The sequence below is a fragment of the Rhinolophus ferrumequinum genome, chromosome 25 (assembly GCF_004115265.2).
Source record: "Rhinolophus ferrumequinum isolate MPI-CBG mRhiFer1 chromosome 25, mRhiFer1_v1.p, whole genome shotgun sequence".
Classification (NCBI taxonomy): domain Eukaryota; kingdom Metazoa; phylum Chordata; class Mammalia; order Chiroptera; family Rhinolophidae; genus Rhinolophus; species Rhinolophus ferrumequinum.
In genome coordinates, this window is record NC_046308.1 from 4,573,411 (window position 1) to 4,593,725 (window position 20,315).

Below are 20,315 nucleotides of genomic sequence, written 5' to 3' on the forward strand. Positions count from 1 at the left end.
CAGTTTTATTACAAAAATTTATTAAGAAATAAAAGAAATTTCCTTTCCCGCTGACAGAAAAAAAATATTCAGAAAAAGCCACCGACATCCATGTTAATCATAACTCCTCCTCCGAACTGTTGCCAAATGGAGTGAAGAAAGTGTCTGTGAGGTCAGCCTGGGAGAAGAACAAATTTGTGAGCTACGAGCAGTGTAAGCCTGCTTCAGTAGCACCTCATGGCAGTGACTTTGAGTATACTGCAAAAATCAGGACGCTAGCTGAAACAGAACGGTTTTTTGATGAACTTACAAAAGAAAAAGACCAGGTAAAAACAAACAAATTTTTAAAAATCTTTTTCTGAACTTAACGCTTATTAAGGAATAGTCAGAAGGGAGTTAGAGTCAAACCCACCCCAGGAAGTTACTGTGAATTTCACACCAAAGCTGCACTATCAACATGTGTGAGGCGAGCTGTTGTTACTACTTCTACCAGAGGGAACTTATGTGAAGACAAGGTGGACAAGAAAATACTAGACCGAAGTGGTCTTTCCATTCTGTGTTCTAAACCTCCTTGCAATAATTAGAATTCTTCTGCTTTTATTTAAACTCTTTTGTGTGTTAACAGATTGAGGCAGCACTAAGTCGAATGCCTTCTACTGGAGGACGAATCACTTTGCAGACAAGACTGAATCAGGTGAAATGTTTTAGCTTGAATGTGCTTTAGAGGCTTGATGCTGTAGTCAGTGCTCCATTTTCCAAGATGGTTTCTTACAATCGTGGTTTTTAGGCACACTGAAGCAATCGGTTAACACTTTTAGACTGTGCAGGAAGTGTTTGGTGATTATAGTATATGAGGTGTGATCAAACAATACGGTGAATGTTTAAGTAAAAAAAAAAAAAAATATTACAGTAAAAGACACATTGCCATTGATCCCCCTCAAAATACTCCTGACTTCGAACACACTTATCCCATCATTCTTGCCACTTCTGAAGCAGTTCTGGAAGTCCTCTTTCGTGAGTGTCTTTAGTCATGCTTTCGTGGCCGCCTCAATGTCCTGAATCATTTTGACTTTGGGGAAGAGCCAGAAGTTGCACGGTGCCAGATCGGTGAATAAGGTGGAGGAGGACACATCAGAATGTTTTTATTTGACAGAAACTGCTAAACCAGAAGTGATGTGTGACATGGAGCAATTTCATGATGATTTACAGCACACTTTAAAACACACTTTCTCTCAACTGTAGCTCACACCCGACTGGTTGCACCGAACAAGTTGAAACTTGTCACACACTGTGACTAAGGCTCGGTACGCGGCTTCCCGTATTGAAGATCCCTGCCTTTCCGTGGGATGGCACACGGCAGCAGTATTCTCCGTACCTTTTGATCACACCTTATATTTTATAGCTGCATGCTAGCTTTCAGGAATAAAAACTGATTTTACCTTTATACTTCAAGAGAAAGGTGTTCATGCCGTTATGTTTTCAGGAAACTAACTTGGGCGCAAATGGCAATTTGCCTGTTAACAGATTTTACATTAAGTCAATGCTCTCACATGGAATCTCCCATTTTGTGTTTTCTTCCCCCTCCAATCTGTAATTCATTTCTGAACCCCTTTGCAGTTGGTAAATGTGAAACAGTTGCACTTTGCAGCTGGAATAGTTGTAGAAGTTAGAGAGAGAAATGTGGTTCCATTATTGAGCAGGAGATGGTGCAGTCCCCATGGTCCGTGTGCATTTCTTTTAGTTGCTTTGCAAAGAGAGCTAAAATACATGAAGCCACGGGACATCCTAAATCTGTTCTTTCTGTAACATTTTAAACATAACAGCAAGTATACTTCTCTTATGTAACTGCATGTTTTGGCTTCTCTCAGTGCCTTAACTTCAGGAAAAGTTCATTTTCAGATTGATCTGTGATACCAGAAGGAAAGGGGGACACAAAAAAATAGAAGAGATCTTTTTCAAGGGCCTGTATCCCTAACCTCTTCTTTTTCTGACTTTCATAGTATTTAATATTATTGTTCCGAAAGTTTTTATTCAATAATTTATAAGACTCAACACATGAAACTCTTCTTAAAATAGTTTACTGGGAAGGCAGAAGGAAAAATTGTTGATACTCTGAGTCTAAATCCATCTGAAACATTTGTTTAATGTATTTTTATATAATGATCACAGGCTCTTAAAATAAGACTTAAAGGGCACTGGTTTCTGTTCGCATATGTCAAAGCTCGTCAGTCCAGTAAGAAGACAAATGGCAGCGAAAAGGGGCTGAGGATGCTTATATACGAGTCATAAGTGAAAAAGTTAAATGGGCCAAAAAAGATGCAAAATGTTCAGTCTTACCAATGAATATGAAATAATATACATTTAAACCAAAGCATCATTTTAAAAAAACGATTATACTGAAGGTATTTTTTTAAAAGCAGCACCAAGGGTGGGGAAAGGCTTATTCTCATACCCTACAGGTGGAAGTAGAAATTGTCACAAACTCTCTGGAGTACAGCTTGGCATCTATCCAAAGCTTTAGAATTTTGCATTCCTTTGGACCTAGCATTTTTACTTCTGGGAAAGATTGCCAGAGCAATACTTACAGATACCAGTATGTGCAAGGAGATACGTTTAAGAATATTTATTGCAGCATAATTTATGATATCTAAAAAATAGAAGCAACCTATATTTCTATTGGAAGATTCTTGGTTAAATATACATCTGATGAATATTGCACATTAATTTAAATGATGTTGCAGAAAGATATTTCATTACAAGAGAAGTTCAGTTGAAAAACATTTTGAAATAGAGAGTTTGATTCTGTTTTTATGTTTCTTCTTAAAAATGGTGAGCATATCTGCAGAAAAAAACTGGAAAGCGTAACAGTGCTTGTACTTTTTGTTCATCTGTCTTCTAAATATTCTATAACGAACATGTAATCTTTTTAAAATTATTTTTTTAATTTTTATTTATTAGTTTCTGTTGTACAAAACAATGTAATAGTTAGACATTTCACCCCTCACAAAGTGATAACCCCCGCCCCCAATCTGTTACCCCTCTGACATCATATATAGCTGCTACAATTCCACTGACTATTGCCTATGCTGTACTCCACGTCCCTGTGACTATATATATATTAAGTTATAGTTGATACTCAGTATTATTCAGCTTTAGCTTCAGGTGAGTGTGTAATCCTTTTGTAATTAAAGTTGTTAAAGTTTTATTTCAGGATACCATTGGAGTTAATACTGAACACAGTATCTAAAATGATAAATATATATTCCAGGTACTATTTATTTCATAGTAGTGCTATTTATTTTAAAATAGCAGTTGTTACATTGATCCATTGTGAAATCTCTTATTTCTTGGAAAAGTCCTCTCCAAATGTTCTTCCTTTTTAACTCAGACATTTTTGTCAGAAGAAAGTCATTTGATGTATGTGTAGATGGGATACGGCACCAGTCCGATGTGTCTGTTAATTCTGGTGAAACGTGTGGAGCGCCGCCTAGGTTCCTCTTGTGCTGTTCTCAGTGCAACGCAGTTAAAGAAGTTTCTTTTCCCATCGGTTGTGTTGCTCTTGCTATAATTTCCACATTCTCAGTGTACCAGACACATTGAGGATATTTTAAAGTGCAGCAGTTAATTTGGAATGGTTGAAAAGTTGACTTAAGTTGTTCAGCTCAAAAGAAATAATGTAAAGATGGTTTGTGTAAAAAACAAAATATCTGATTTTAATGTTTATACTTGTTCTTTTGCTAAAAGAAAAGTCAATTTGGTGGTAATTTAGAACCAGTGAACTTGATACAGAATCCTAATTAAGCTTTTCCCATTATTTTCACTTAGGAAGCCTTGGAAGACCGTTTGGAAAGGATTAATCGAGAACTGGGTTCAGTTCGCATGACATTAAAGAAATTCCATGTCTTGCGCACCTCTGCAAATCTTTGAGATTTGTAGCCATTAAATTTTGAGACATTTTTGTTTGCACTAATGTATAATTATGCACTCAGAAAAGGCAAACTATTTTGTACTGTTTATAAGCCTTCAGACTGTAGTTTTACAATCATGCTATTCTTTAACTTGCTATTTTATACTTCAAATGGCCACATATTTTCAAGATATTTTTGTTATGCTCAGGAATCTCTTATATATTTTACTATTTAAAAAATATTATTTTCAAATAGTATATGTCTCCAATTTGTATCACGAATAAGGAAGTGTAATTGGGAGGCAGCTTGTTTCTAAACAAATAGTGTTATCCTTTTACAATTTGCACACCAATTTTGTAAACTTGTTAGACATTGTGAATATGATTTCTTTTTAAATGCTTAAGAATAGCTTCTATAGATAGACTAATACATGCTGAATGCAGAAAAAATTACAGCATACCCTGGAGTTTAGTAGTTTTGAGGTTTTTTAAAAAATGGTAATGTAATTCCTATTTGGAACATTTGTCGTAGAGTGAATATTAGATTAGTAATAATGGAAATATTGGAAATGATGGAATACTGGAAAGCTTTGAAAATGACACGACTAACTCATTTTGTTTCCCTTAAACTTTATTATTTGTAAGAAAAGAAAAATGAGATGTAATTTTTAATTTTGTCACATGTATTACTTTCCGGAAAAAGTTAAATAGTTGGAAAGCTGCAGCTTTCTCTCATCATTCTGAATGTAAAATTGACCACCCTTGACCATAAATGGATAGATAAATCTTTGATGAAATACAGGTCACCACCCAGTGAGGTTGTGAAAGCAGCCCTGGTTTCCTCAATGTACCTGGCTTCAGCTGTCAGTCAGTCACCATGTGACATTTTAAACCCCTCTCCACCCACTCCATCCCTGCCCGAAAGAAAAAGAAATACTCCCATAGTAGGTGCTGTGAGAACACTAGGTCAACCACCTGCTCTGCTTCTTAGTAGAAGGGGATGTGTGTAGACCACACCTGGTGTCTTGACCTTGGTCTTGCTGGAGACCCGGCTCACTGCCTGGGCAGTACCTCCTGTGCTCCAACCAGGAGCTCTAGCAGGTGTACTGACTGCTGGTCCCATGTGGGCTGCTTACCTGTCACCGTTTGGGTGGCCAGTCAGAACCCAGGGCCCACACCTTCAAGCTCTGTTGATAAACAGACTCATTCCATACTTTCACAATTCCCCCTGAAAACGCTCAGGTTTAAATTTTGGTTTACTTTTGAGCCTTTTCTCCTGTGTGGCTCTTAATAGCATGTAGTTATAACAATGCCAAGCCCACGTTACTCCATTAGGGTATATGTATGCCTTCAAGCAGGAATCCCCAATTATTTTTGAGCTCCCGACACCAAAGCTTCACCTGGCTGCGCTCCAGGCCTGGGGCCTGCAGCCACGCTCCCCTCCCTCCTTGTGGGAGTCTTAGCAAGGAGGGGGCCTCTGACAGCTGCCTGTTTGCTCCCAGCCAAGAATTGAACCTTTGCTCCCAACTCCTACAACCATTTGAAGACATCAGCTACTGAGAATTATTCATTAACAGAATCAAGTGCCTTTATTCTAGACATTTTTTTAAATCTCCTAGTTACACTAAAGAAAAGGTTCATTTTAGTCAAGCTCCAGTGTGGCACTGTGTTAAGACATAAAGAAGGGATTGGCTTTATTGGTGATATTCCCTTTACTCTGTTCCTATACATGACATTAAAAACTAGCTCGAAAGTTACTAGGCTGTTTCACTGTTCTTGAATCCTATTGTGAAGTCTACTACATTCTTAAGAATAAAGAAATTGTCATTTCAGAAGAGGTCAGAGCGTTCTCAAGGAATTCTCTTCTTAGTAGTAGTCTATACTGGCTTATTCCAAGAAAGGTGTTAAGTGCTATCAAAACGTCTCCCGTGCCTCTCAGAAAAACTATGCTTTGATTTTTGAAGTGTGTGGTATTAATAGATTGGAAATACCAGTCCCTTATTTTTTTTTTTTAAGAAATTTTAGTTTTTTCTTTGTAGCTATGAAGAGGGAAACCAAGGAAAGTCCTTTCAGCCATCTTTCCCTTTGGGGATGTTTAACTTAAGGAACACTGGATTTAACAGCCACTCAACCTAAAAGCAGGAAAGGTGTCAATCTTAAAAAGCAACTACTGTCCCAGGGAGGTAAACTGCTTTTGATGCCACTGGAGCTGAGCTGCATTTAATAAAGAAACCTAAGTGAATCTTCCACTTGGGGGGAAGTGCCTTTTTAAAATGCAAATAGTTAGCTCTCTCCCGACACCTGCCTCTGCCCCTTTCCCCTTCCTTAGGAGGCAGCCTGAAGTGGGGAAAAGTCCTTTGGGATCTCCGGTTACAGCTTAAAATGAGTGTTCCGGTTGGAACAGTAGTAGACAAAGCTACGCTCCTGCGTGCCATACGCTAAGAATGTGCAGGGCGCTGGAGTGCCAGGCAACCCTGGGTCCCACCCTGGCGCACGCCTGCCTTCTCCGTAAGTGACAGATGAGCAGATCAGAACCTTCCTTCCTTTCAGGGAGATCATGTAAAGTGCCTGGTGCTGAGTAAACTTTCAATAAATAGTACATTTCAGCTTCATCCTGAGTTAAATAAGCTTTTGAAGTAGCGATTCAGGACTTTTTAAATAGTAAAGTAGATTGTGTACTAAGCAGTTGACTTAAAAACTACCTTGGGTTGGTTGACATTTCCGTTAGGGGATCTAAGATGTTCTCTCCACCTCTTTGCAAAAAAAAAAAAAAAAAAAAGGAGATTTCTTAGAGTTTAAATGAGCTCCTCTCTGGTATGAGTTTGTTTTTTTTGTGTGTGTGTGTTTTTTTTTAATGACTGATAAAGTTGATAACCTGTTGAGTGTAAGTTCAGAAGGCACCTTGATCTTAAGCAGTGATTTTGGGGTTGATAATAAATATAGGCTCTTCTCCAAAAAAGTATTGACAATGTAATCAAAATAATTGCTCCTTTGGGTGTTTCCATCTAAAGGCGGTGGTGGCCTGTGATGCAGGGACGTGAAAGAAGTGCCTGCCACTGGGCTTTGGAAAGCCTGTATGACAATTATGACTTGTTTTAGAGTTTGATCACCAAAATGTGCTCCCCTTTTTAACGTAGAAAAGCCAGGTGCTTTGCTGAATGCTATTTGAATTCTGCACTCTGCACTAATATATGTAGTAAAATTAGACATTTTTGTCATTTTAATTTTTAACTATCTCAAAAGCAGTTTTCACTAAATTTTAATGTGTAACTTCTGTGAATCTTTAAGAAGCTTTAAAAAGTAAATGTGTCCCCAGAGCTCTTTAGGAATCAGAGGTAAATCACGTGTTCATCATGAGTGATTGTGTACGGTTAGATTTGCAGGGTCTGATTGAACCAATTACGTTGCACAAATTTTGCAGGAAATCATTTCCTGCCCTGCCAGGAGTTCTGTGGCAGTTTGATAATGTATTAAACTATACCAGTATTCTTAGGACCTGTGTTACTAAGTTTTTCCCTTCTGATTTGTGTTTTATTTCAGTAGGCCCCTCTCACATGTGAGGAATCAAGCCATAAATTTACATTTGCTGGACATTTTGTACCATGTCATCGCTATGACTACAGACTTCAAAGATAATTGTTTTATTCACAGTTTCACTGTAACAGTGATGAATAATGTGAAAGATTTGCTTCTTACAGTGCTGCTGGCAGTTAGACAAAGCCATGTGCTTGTTGCAGTTGATAAATCTCGTCAAATGTTGGAGCCATGACATTGTAAGCTCCATGAGAGCAGGGACCATCTCTTCTTTCTTGTATAAAGGCACTCAATAAATATTTGTGGATATAAACTGTCCTAGTGTATTTATTCATAATGGTTAACTGAGATCTGGCTTTCAATGGTGTCAAGTCCTCCAAGTTACTACTGGTTTGAGTGCAATCATTGCAGGGTTACAGTGGTCGTCCAGGGGCGCAGTTCCAACTTGCATCCAGGGAGAGCCTTGCTCCAAATCTGTGTATGCTCCAAAAATCTCCTGTGAGTCTGAGGCACCCTTTTGGTAGCAGGAAGGAGCTGAGGGTTTAGTATTTGATGGGACATCTTCACTTGTTTCTGTAATCATCAACAGAGGCGAGTTGTGTCATGATGGCTTTGCCAGCCCATTCGGTCTCCAATTCTGACAGCAGCCCGAGCAGATGAACAGCCTCTGGTGGTTTGCTCTCCCTGACTTCATCTGAACTCAGCTAGCACTGCTTGCATGTTGGCGTGCACTTACTCTTCCAGGAAAAGCACGCCCATCCCCTCAACCACACGCAGCGATACCTGGTGATAGGGAAATTAATGCTAGGTTTTAGGTGTGCCCTGTTTAATTCCATGACTTCAGAGCTTGGTACACAAGTCCATCCTTGCCTAATCTCAGTTCACACACTGTTTTCTGTCAGATTTCACCCAGTACCCTGTGATCTTTTTGTTTCCCAGTTGGGTTCAGTCGGGATGAAACAAGATGTTCTGATTCCCTTCCAATTCCTTCTTGAGGTCCAGGACTAGAGCTTCATGCATACCTTCTGGCCAGTATTACTGCCACTACTACTGATGGCCAAGCAGCATTTTCACTTTTTTGGCCCAGAGCATGTTTGGTGCCCATCTCTCTGAATCTGGTCTCTGTGGCTGACAGAAGTACCGAACCTGGGTTTGGACCTCAATTTGGCTTGCCCACAACATTCCAAATGCCTGTGAAGTCTTATGCAGTTTGTACCTCTCGATTTGTCATTTTACTTCTGCCTGAAGAATTTTTTTTAAATCTCTGAGCGTGACAATTCCCGCAAGTCTGCTTGTTTGTTCCCTTCCCCAAGTAAGTTCCCTTCCCCAAGTTAGCTTCCTGTAAGTGCACTTAGCGAGTCTCCGGACAGGTACGGCCGAGGGTGTGGAAGGAGCCAGGAGGCCCGCGGCCGGGTCCTCGCCCGGGGGGCGTCCCCGCGTGGCAGCGAGCCCAGGCCTTCGCACCGGGACCGCGGGCAGCGCCAGGCTCCGCCAGAGCGGGAGCCCCGACCGGCCAGGTTCTTCCGGCGGGGGCGGCCCTGGGCCGGCCTCGCCGCCGCTCCCCGCACGGCCTGACGGAGGCGCAGCCCCGCCGCCGAGTGAGGGAATGCGCGGCGGGCTCGGCGCGCTCGGGCAGCAGCGGCCGCCGGGGCGCGCGGGGAGCGGCGGGGCCGCGGCGTAGAGCTGTCCAGCGAGTCCGGCCCGCCGCCCCTCCTCCGCCCGCGCCCAGACCCGTGGCGCCCGCCGACGGCCGGGGAGCATGCCCGCGGGGGCCCGGCCGCTCGCGCGGGGCCAGCTGCCGGCGGCGGCGGCGCGTGGAGCCGCGGGGCGCAGCCGGCCGAGCCGGGGCAGCGGGGCCGGAGCCTCCCCGGCGGCGTGAGGCGGCCCAACGCGGCCGAAGAGGACCGAGCGGCGGCCGCGCCGAGCGGTGAGTCTCTCCGCGGCCCGGCCGGAAGGCGGCGCGGCCGGCCCTGTCCCCAGGCCCGCGGCTCCGGGAGGGAGAGGCCCCGCCGCCCGCCCGGTGGGAGGGGACGCGCGGGACCCGGGCCGCGCGCGGGGCCCCCGGCTCAGGAACTCGCCCCGAGCCCGGCCCCGGGGTGCCGCTGGCCCTCCGGGTTGGGGCCCCAATGCTGTTTTTCGAATTTCCGTCGGTTGCGACGGGGGCGTGCAGGACTCCCCTCCCCCAGTGGCAAGTGTCACCGTGGTCAGGGGGCAGTTGTGTGTGCGGTGCTGGGCCTGCCCCCGCGCTCCCGGGGAAAGGGCCACGAAGGGGCGGGAGGAATGGGTGGGCAAAGCCTCTGTCCAGCCTTGTGCCGCTTCGCGCCTCCAGCGGGACAGCCTTCCAGCCCTGGCGTGGCTGGGTGGGTGTCCGGGGCCCACGCATGGGTGTGGCCCTCCGAGCGGGGGCCAGGACTCAGGAAAGGTGCCCAGGTATCCCCTGGACTGGGGGAAAATCGGGCCCATCTCCATCCTGAGAGTGTTCCTTTCCGGTTGTAACCTGAGGTGCCTTAGAGCGGCAGCTTCCTCTCCCACCTTCCACCCAGCCCTCATCCTTTCTTCTCTGGAGCAGGGCTCAGGGGTGACTTGGGGAGAGGGACACTTTAGTGTCCCCAAGTGTCCCCTTCCCCCATAAGGTGCACGAACCCCCCCCCCCACAAGAAACTCCAAACGGACGTTCTAAGTAAACAGTGTGCTTGCTACACAAATGTCATGTCAAGGCAAATCCTCTAGCGCTGTCCCCTTCCAACCGACTTGCTGCCCCTGCATAGAAATTCTCGATTCCTCATCCTACACCCCTCTCCCTACCTCTGCAGTGTGGGCTGGCCAGTTCTCCAGTTTCAGGCCTGCCCCTCCTCCCCTCAGCATTCTTCAGAGGAGACCTCTTTTTGAGCATCTTTCTTGGTCCCCTGCCAGTTCTCTCCTCATCCCCACCTGGGAGTCAGTGGAGCTGATAGGACAGACCCCTCCCCTCTTTCTGGGGTGGGGAAGTGGTTAATGCTCCCCTTCCTCTGAATCCCCCGCCCCCCCACCTCCCAAGTCCCCAGTGCAAGTGATCTCTGCTCTGAACCCCCACCTTTCCGTATCTGTGCCCCATATGTCTCTTATCACCACCGGACTTTTTATAGTTACTTTGGTGCCTGGCTCATTTCCCCCACTGGACTGGGAACTCCTGGAGGATGGGGGTTTCATTCATTCCTGGTGCCCCCCTCCGCCCTGCCCCCCAACCTCCACAGCCAGCACCCTGAAGAGTCAGCGTCTGGATGGAGTAGAAGCCCCTCCCTGGCGTGCCTGCCCCCAAGACCTCAGTTGATCTGACACAGTGGCTATCGCTGTTAAATTATTCTTCTATTAAGAGACTGTATGCTGCGATTGGAAGAGATTCCCAATTCTCTCCCTTTGCAGAGAGAAACACAATGAATTAGGAAAGGCTGTTTTTCTTATAGGGAGTGACTTGCCAAATCATGAGGACAGTACATGCTCTGCTGTGACGGCCGGTACAGGCTCTGGGTCCTCCAGGCGGTGAGTGTGGAATGGGCCATCTCTCTCTGGCCTTCCCCACTCACTCTGCGTGGGAGGCAGTGGGGTGGAGAATTAGACCACAGGAGTCAAGGTTCCAGGCCCGTAACATCTGTACGAGCTTAACCAAGTCCCTTGGCTTCTCTTGGTTGGTCCTTATGGCATCTGAAAGGAAATTTCTCTGTGTGTAGGAGCTTCTTCAGGATCCCAGCTCTGCCTTCTCTCCTGTATCAACTCTCCATTGCTGAGGTCCAGGCTTGCCTTCACTGGCCTCCCAGGTAGAGTCCATCACTCTACCTCCGTGCCCCTAATCTAACTTCCCACACAGTTATCTGTTTACAGGGGCCTCCCCGAGGCTGGGCTCCTGGGGGGTGGGGGGGGGGAGTCAGTGCTGAATCACATTTCTCTGTACTCCGGTGCCTGGCGCTCAGGAAAATGTCTGTTGGATAAATGATGAGAGAGTCGGCCCAGATGAGCACTCAGAGCCCTTCTCGTCCCAAGTCGACTGCTGGTACATTCTCCCTCATGGGGAACCCAACTTTCCTTCCTATCTAGACGCCTATTTTAACACCAGGCTGATGTTCTCCTAATATCCCATCCGGTTAAGTCCTTCCAACTTGGTCTCCGATAAGAAGAGCCAGTCATGGAGAATGTGCAGTTATTTGTAGAGATTACAAGAGGAAGCATCTGGTGCTTCAAGATCATGCTTTCCTGCTTTTGGAAAAGACACCAGGGGCCATGGGTCCTGTAAGGGAAAAACAGAATCTCACTCCTGCTTCCTTAGTCATGAACAGGAGAGGCGGTCAGCGGAAGTGAGGGTCGCATGCTTGCATGCCACGTCTCGGCCTCGCTTCCATGAGAGCACTCAATCCCTTTGCAGACAGCCATCCTGAAACCTGCTTAACAGGACCCCCTGCCACCAGACACGCATGCTGCTAAGTGGTCTTTGCACAGCTTCTCCTAGGTCGGTCCGTCAATGTTTCATAAGCATCTCCTGGGTACCCGGGGAGGTTATCAAATAGAGCCATGGCAAATCCTCGTCTGGTTGGCTCTAAAACCTGGGGCGTTGGCCCCCTCTGCCCAAAGCTTCTTACAGAGTCTTGTAGGAAAAATTTCTTTTAGATTTTAGGGCCAGGGAAACTTTGCCTCCCCCACAGGAAGCTGGATTGCCTCCTCCTTTGATAATGAGAAGAGTGAGGAAGAAAAACATGTATGTTTGTGTACTGTGCACATGCAGTGTGTACAGCCTTCCCCAGTGACAGTCTTCCCCCATTTTCTCAGAGATGGAAGTTGAGAAACAGGGATGTCAACTGATTTGCCCAAGGCTGTCTGGGTTTGTACCCAGTTCTGCTTTACTCTTCCCATACCGCCCACACCGGCTTTTTCTCTCCTCGCTGTGGTCACCTCCTTTCCCTGGATGCCAGGATGCTCGGTACCCAACACGATTAACAACTCTATTCACTTGCCCTCATAGTCAGCATACTTCTTTCCACTTTCCTTTACTGTCTGTCTATGTGGGTGTGTATGTTTATGTGTAAATCTACAGAGGGTGCCAAAAAAATGTATACACATTTTAAGAAAGGAAAAAAAAACTGTTAAAATTGTAATACTCCATATATACCGATAACAAAAGATGAATACAAGTCATGTGTATACATCTTTTTTGGCACCCCCGGTATCTATTTATATTCTTTATAAGTCGTTGCAAAAGATTTCTGGAAAACTGGACAGATAAGTGAGCTGAATACAATAAGGAACACTGCACCTGAAACTTAGGCCAGTTCGTGGTGTGATCAGGGAGGTGTGACCTGCAGGTAATCCAGTGTGTGTGATACGTGTTGCTTAAACAGCAGGCGGACTTCAGAAGAGGAGGCGCCCTTTCTGGGAAAGGCCGTCAGGGTTGACTTCCTGGAAGAGGTGGGCTTTGAAGAGACCTTGAAGAATGGGTGGAGTTTTGATAGCCACAGCACCTGCAAAGGGTGTCGGATTTAGAGTCTAAAATCTGGGGTGATGGCAAAGGCCCCACCAGGACAGGTCTTTTGGTGTAAAAGGAGAGAATTGGTCTGGGGGCGGTTAAAGTGGAGAGGCTGATGATGCCTTTTCAGATTCTCTCCAGTCTTGATGGAGGGCCTGGGGACCCTGGAGCTGGGAGGGCTGCCCCCTTTTAGGGGTGAGAAGGATGAGAAGCTGAGGCCGGCAGAAGAGAAATGACTTGCCCAAACCCTCTCCTTCAGCCTGGAACCCAGGTCCCTTGATTACGAGTTCTGTGCTCACTCAGGCTGAGGGCGGCTTGTACGGTGGCCCTTTTGCACCCCCTGTAAAATGGGTTTGAAGTACTGATTTCCTCACCCCCAGCTGGCAAACACCATGCTAAAACCCCTGCAAAACCTTTAAGGGCCAAAGATGTGTTGGCAAGGAGAGCTGGCATCCACTTAAATTACTCACATTAACAACCGGCCTTGCTAGAGGGTGGAAAGAAAATTAACCAACAGGCAGGGTTCCAGTAACAGACAAATCACAACGCAAGCAACAGCCTTGGAGAAGAGCACCGAGAAAGCAGCTTCACACCCTCTCCTGCTGGAGTCTTGCATCGTCACAAAGCTTTTCCTCAGGTCCCTCTCCCCGCAGCCATTTCCCTGTGGGAAGGGGTTGGGACTGGGGGGTGCAGGGGAGAGGCCTAGAGTCATCAGAGCCGCAGCAGGAAGGGGTGAGGGGAGACTGATGAGAATCTGAGATGATTCTCATCTCAGAGAGAGGCTGATAGGCGGTGTGGACAGGTCATCTTGCTGTCGTGGGAGCAGATGGCCCGGCAGAGCAGAAGACCCTCCAAGTATAACATGTCGTGTGTGCACACAGTCCAGTCTCGTTATTCACGGCAGTTCTGTTCTGCAAAGTGCCGCAGACCCTGAATCAGTGAATGCGGAGCCATTGCTCCTACGGAAAACGCGGGGTGAGGTTCCTACCAGCCTCTGGTCGCAAGTGTTTGTCGACGGATCACTACATAACCTTGTTTTATGTCTTTCCGTGTGAAGACGCCTTATTTAACATAACTGTTTGCAAGTGACCTCAAAAGCGCCAGGAACATTAATTTTGAGGTTACAAATAATTTTAGCGAATGGGAGAATTTGTAAATGATGGAACCTGTGAATGATGAGGCCTGACTGGATGTACAATGTGCTGTCTCTGAGTGTCACAGTCTTCCTGAGACCTAAGGAAGAACTGTTGCCCGAATTTTACAGAAAAGAAAACAGGCTCAGAGAGGTAGAACAACTTGCTTGAGCTTGCTCAGGTAGCTGGGGCCGAGCCAAGACCTGCACCCACCCCTGAGCGCTTGTGGGTGCATGCTTTCCTCCTCGTGGTCCCCCAGGTGCAGGGGACTCCTCTGCCACCGTTATTGTGTCTGTCCCCCACCCATGGTGTCTTCAGGGAGTACCGGTGAGTGAAGGCTGTGGCTGCACGTTCTTGTGTTTCTCCATCGTCAGTCGCTGCGTGGTCTCCCTCCCTAGGCCCTCTTCTCCCTTCTTCCAGAAGGACGGCCATCTCTTCTTTACATAAGCCCCTGGCGGGAGGTGTTCTAGCACAGGGGGTGCTGGTAACCCCATGTCAGCCCCTCTAAGAGAACTGGTTGGTCCTTGGCCCACAGGAATGATTGTCTGAAAGAGGCATTTCAGGCTGACCTGGGCCTTCCTAGGGCCGCAAATCCTGGCCTTCTTACTCCCAGGAAACTTTCCAGAAACGTTTTATCCTCCGTGCCCTGTGAAGACTTGGTGCATAGGTAATGCAGGTTATTCTTCTCTCCAAGGCTCTGTTTCCCTTTGCAGAGGTGGTTCCTGGCCAACGATGGAATTTTCTCTTTTAACAGCTGGTGGGGGAGGGGCTTCCCTCCCTGGTCTCCAGAGGGTCTAGCTGACTCATGGGCTGTGCTGTGTGAGTTCTTTCCCCCTGATGTCCTGTTGGGACTGAGTCAGGCTCTGCAGTCTGCTGGCTTCACCTGGCCTCAGGCCACAGAAGAATCCGGCCCCAAGCAGGGCCCCCTGGGCACCCGTGTCCTGGGTGAGGAGCGTGGAGGGAAGGTCAGCTCCAGCTCAATGGCTGCTGCCAACTGTCCCCCTGCTGTCTCTACAGCCCCTTGAAAAGCCACGTGGACAGAGGGGATAGGGACAAGTGCGTGTCGGGGTAGAAATAAACGACCATTCCCACTTTTAGCAGGGAAGGGCTTTCATTGGCATGAGGCTGGCTGGGAGGCAGGGCTTCCTGCAGGTCTGGAAGACGGTCAAGGCCAGTTTAGCCACAGCATGTCCGTTCTCTATCCTGCCGAAGGGCCCAGTAATTGCTTTTCTTGGCACTTTGCAAGAGTTGACTTTTCACTTGTGGTTTTTTTTTTTTTCTTTTCATAAGAGGGAGAAAAACCAAACATTTTCTGCAATTAGAATTTTTCCCTCTTGGGCAATCACAATGAAAAAAAGCCTTTAAGCCGTTTGCAAAACCACACACAAGTGAGGCTCTCGGAGTGGGGGAACATTCAGTCAGCAGGGGTGGCCAGACACAGAGGCATTTCAGCAGGCTACGGTGTAAGGAAACAATTATTTCACATTTATTTTGGGTTTGCTTCTTGCAGCATATTTCAATTAGCTGATCAGTGCTGTGCATCTGACAGGCCAAGCGTTTATTGTGGTTGAGCCATCTGGGAGGTGGGAGGCCTGCAGCCTTCCCCACGGCAGTCGGTAACTACCAGTTTAAAGGAAATTTGATGTGTGTAAGAAGCCAACACTGAAACATCATTAATAACAGAAGCCTCCAGGGTTCTGAAACACTGTCACTCGCTTAGCCATCAATCGGACATGCATAATCTCAGGCCTCATGTTTCCCCTCTGTGTGTGACATTTTCCAATACAGTGAAGCTCGGTTCTGAAGTGGCTTATTTAATTGGTCCAGAGCAGGCTTTGTATTAACCCAGGTGGAAAGGAGCTCATTAATTTATACTTGGGTGCAACGCAGGCTGTGCGTACGCTGCCTGCCAGGAGTCGCAAGGGTGGCACTGACCAAATGCGGGCATTAGTGTGTGGCTGTGCCAAGATGGAGGACACCGGTTTTCTTTTGGTTCCCAGCCTTGGGGGACTCACTGTAGCACCGTGAGTTCATGGTAATGGCTGCTGACCAGCACATCCTGTCCTGCACTCCTGGGGTACCAGGGTTGACAGCCTCGATGACACCCAGTTTTCTTTGTACCTCTGTTACTTCCCCGGTTGCCTCAAAGTCCCCTTTCCTGAGGAATGTTCTGTCAGACTTTCCAGCAGGGGGGAGAAAGGAATTCAGAATCTCACGACTAGGCAAGCCAGAAGGAGCACTGGAAAAAACCCAAGGCCAGGGGTATGTGACCTTTCCACAGAGAGGAATGACTTTCTATTTCCCTGGAACCCTAGGATCCCAGGGCTGGGCATCAAGCAGACAGAAACTCAGGGACACGGTAGTGAACTGGAGGCCGGCTTGTAAAATCTGGGACATCCGTGTCTCGCAGTGTGTCCCGGTGGCCTGGTAGCTGCAGGACTGGTGTTTGGAGTGTTTAGGTGAATAATGTCACCCAGGTGACCTTGGTTACAGACTTTTCAGGCTGCGGAGATTCCTGCTCCAGGAGAAGGCAGCTCTTCCCTCTCCAAACCGTAGAGACGTGGTCTGGCCCACTGTTCCACGCACTGAGGAACGCTGGCTTCTTTGTTTTTGAGTCACCGGTGCTGGGCACAGCGGCCTCGTGGTGATTCAGGTCCCCATGACCATTTTGGGGGGAGGCAATGGCCGCAGGTCCAGAGGAGGAGGGGCCTGTCTTGTTTATCCACCTGTCGTATAATACCCTGCAGTGTCATGCCTTATTTGACACATATAAGAGCTGCTGGGCCCATTTTGCAGACGAGGAAACTGAGGCTTGCCGAGGACATGATTTGGCCCCCAGTATTTTCACCTGTCATGTTTCGCACCTGGGGCCACTACAAGTCAGCGAGGTCATGATTTGGGCCAACCACACAGAAAGTTAACTGCTGGCTGGGCCTCAACCTAACGCAATTCCTCACATTCGTGTTCATGTTCAGTCATGTCTGTTATACCGCCTGTCCTGTGGTGTTTTTTTTTAAATCCATCATCAGTATTTCCTGATCCGGTTCAGCCTGAACAAAGCACAGTACTTTTCAGTTTAGGGTTCTTTTTTGTTTCTTTTGTTTTTTTCCCCGGAAGGGAAAACAGAATTCCACGTCTGTTTGTTCTATACCTTTTGCACTTCAGACAGGCCAGAGGACTCCGTGGACTTAGAGCAGATTCCCCAGACAGGCCTGTGTGCTCTGGGATCACACCTCGTTTTATGGTGCTTTGCTTTCTTGCGCTTCACAGGTGTTGTGTTTTTCACAAATTGAAGGCAGAAAGAGTCTGACTCTCTTTACCACGAGACAGGCTTTATCTCGGTGGTCTGGAACCGAACCCACAGGATCTCCAAGGTCTGCCTGTGCGTGATTTTGAGGCCAGATTTGGATGCTGTGGTCAAGTCCTCCAGCCACACCTGGAGGCTGAGGTTAGAGATGGGGTGTGGGGACGAGGTCCCCTGGCTTGTGCATCCGTGAGGTCCTGGGGGTGAGGTCAGAGACCGGTGTGCCGCCTGGCTCCAGCTGTGTGTTTGAGGTCCTGGAGGTGAGGCGGGTGATTTTGTAAAAAGGGGCTCAGTTCAGAGTCAGCTGGAGCTTCTCTTCCTGGCTTTGTGCTTTGGGTGGGTTAGCTTGCCCATTGTGCAGATGAGAAAACCGAGGTCCAGAGGGGAAAAGTGACTTTCCCAAGTCACATGGCTAATACATTCAAGTCCAAGCAGCCTGGCTCTGCTGCTCTGGGCTAACCTGCTATTTTAGACAGATTACCCTACTAAACTCCGTTTTGGAGTGAAGTAGGCTTTCAAAAGCCCACCTGGGAATCTAAGCATTATGTAAAATGTTGTTGTTTTTTTTAAGTGGAGAAACTTGTCCCCTGGCACATCTGGAGACAGAACACTTTCCACTCTCAAGGCTGAAGAGGTGCTTCCGGGGTTCTTGTGTGTGCAGACATGTTTGTGCCTGGAGGGCAGGGCGGCTTTGGCTTGCTGTCACTCACCCATATGGAGCCCATTTGTTCGGGACCCTATGGGAGACGATCTTTGCAAACTCTCTGGGGAGCACGGACGGTGGTTAAATGATGTTACCTGTGTCCTCAGTGTGTTATCACCTGTTCTCCTAGCTCTGGCGCCTCTTTTTGCTGTTTGGGTCACAGAGCTTCGCTGAGCCCCAGTGCAGCTGGAGCTGAACAGATGGGGGTTTCAGGAGGTAGATGTTTTATTTTTAGCCCCATAGCTTCTGTGATTCTGTCACTATGGAGATACCGGGCTGAGGCCCACCAGGCTCCATGCTTTTCCAGTGGTTCCCCAGGCAGCCTGGTCTTCTCTGTGGAGACATCAGTCGGGGGTAGGGGTTGGTGTGTGTGTGTGTGTGTGTGTGTGTGTGTGTGTGTGTGAGAGACAGAGATGTGCTATACAACCTTGGGCAGGGTTGTTTCACCTCCCTGGGCTTTCATTCATTTCCTCACCTGACAAGTTGGGATGATAATTCCTGCCCTACCTGCTTCTCTGGATCTGGTGTCAGTTGATTTGGACAATCCGACTCTTCAGTGAGGTTCGAGGGCTGTGTGTGTGCACATGCGTGTGTGCGTGTGTGTCCAGTAGTTATTCTGATGCCAAGGTCGTCCTCAAGTAGATCATCTAGAAATGTTTCCATTCCTTCTTTGTCTCGCGGCTTTTTCCTGTATTTTGGCTTCTCCGTTTGAAGGCAGAGAAAGGGGAGGTTGCAGGGAAAGTATTCTAGTCATTTCCATACGTTATCATAAAAGACATATCCAGGGAGGTTGACACCACCCTCCCTTCCCACCACCTGGGAGTCGCCACGTAGAGTTTGTGGAAATTCTCTGTTGTTCCTGTCGTGGATTCACTGCCCCGCCTCCAGCAGGAAGTGACACTTAGCACAGGCTCCATTTCTGCAGTGGATGGAATGCAGCTCAGAGGATCTAAAGTGTTTGTCCAGAGCAGCACAGCTGTGAGCCCCCGAGCTGGGACTGAAACTGGGTGCTCGTGACTCCACAACCCGCGTTCTTCCTGCACAGAACGCGGGCACAGGGATTGGCCACCTCCCATGGCACCTGCCTCTCCCCTCCCTTTACAATCCCAGGCTTGGCTCTTATCCCCCAGATGGAAAATAACAAGTGCTGGTGAGGCTGTGGAAAGACGGGAAGCCTTGTGAATGGATTGGGGGAAAGGAAAACGGGGCGGCCACTGTGGGAAGGAGTCTGGTGTTCCTTGGCTGGTTAGACACCTAGTTACCAATGGGTGAGGAGTGGATACACAGAATGGGGCCCATCTGTACAACGGAATGGCACTTGGCCGTAAAAAGGAGATTCTGACACTCGCTACAACATGGATGAACCTCTAAAACATGATGCTGAGCGAACGAAGCCAGACATGAAAGGACAGATGTTGTAGGATCCCACTTATATGAGGTGCCTAAAGCAGCAAATCCATAGAGACAGCAATAGGATGGCGGTTACCAGGGGCTGGGGCGTGGGGTACAGAGCTTGTTTGGGGTGATGAAAATGTCCTGAGATGGTGGTGACAGTTGCACAACGTTGTGAATATCCTTAGTGCCACTGAATTGTACCATTAAAAATTATTTGAATACTGAAAAAACAACTCAGACCTGAAGGGGAACCTCGGGTGGGTCTCGGGCGGTCACACGTTGCCTCTGCGTTTGTGGAGCTCCTCGTTGTCCCCGGGCTCTGGGAGAGGCCCCCTCACCTGCACCTGGTCCTCGGCTCCTGGGGAGGGCGGTGCCTGGTGGCCGTGTGTGAGCGACATCTGTGTCTGTGCACCTGTCGAAGGCGTGTCCTCTTGGCGCCTGCTTGCTCTCAGCCAGTGGAAAGATAAATACCTTTTCAAAGAGCAGATGCCAACTGCCCAGGGTCCCCGGCGTTCACAGCTGCAAGGCGAGTGGGAGACGGCTCTGCCGACGGGCAGGTGTTGCTCTCCAGGTGTGCAAGAGGATGGACTACGGGGGGGGGGGGGGGGCCCAGGCCCACGCAGACATCCTGGCATGGAGTGTGGCCACGCTACAGACCTGATGGAACGAGCAGGTCCCACGCTCTGGGAGCTGCTGTGGGCTCACCTGCCTTTTGGCTGGTGCTGAGGTTTAAAGGAGAACGTGTGTGAAGGTGCCTCCCGGGGCTTAGTAAGCACTTGGTCTCATCTTGTGTCTGGCCTGCGGGAGGTGCTGGGATCCTTGGTCCCTTCCAGGGAGAGGTCCCAGGCTCTGAAATGTCCTGGAAGCGG

General features: G+C 47.9%; 2 protein-coding genes across 9 annotated transcripts in view; both read left to right on the forward strand.

The window, feature by feature from the left end:
- The window catches only part of MPHOSPH9 (M-phase phosphoprotein 9), a 49,003-nt gene extending 42,338 nt beyond the window's left edge, over positions 1-6,665 (forward strand). For all 8 annotated transcript variants that reach the window (XM_033097861.1, XM_033097867.1, XM_033097866.1 and 5 more), the window contains 3 exons: positions 58-305; positions 605-673; positions 3,805-6,665. In XM_033097861.1, coding sequence (XP_032953752.1) covers positions 58-305; positions 605-673; positions 3,805-3,906 — 419 coding nt within the window. In that variant the 3' untranslated portion in view covers positions 3,907-6,665. The remainder of the gene's footprint in view (positions 1-57; positions 306-604; positions 674-3,804) is intronic.
- Positions 6,666-9,245: 2,580 nt separating this feature from the next.
- Positions 9,246-20,315, forward strand: part of PITPNM2 (phosphatidylinositol transfer protein membrane associated 2) — a 127,753-nt gene continuing 116,683 nt past the window's right edge. Inside the window, exon 1 of the mRNA XM_033097603.1 lies at positions 9,246-9,347. The gene's annotated coding sequence lies outside the window, so the exon portion shown is untranslated. The remainder of the gene's footprint in view (positions 9,348-20,315) is intronic.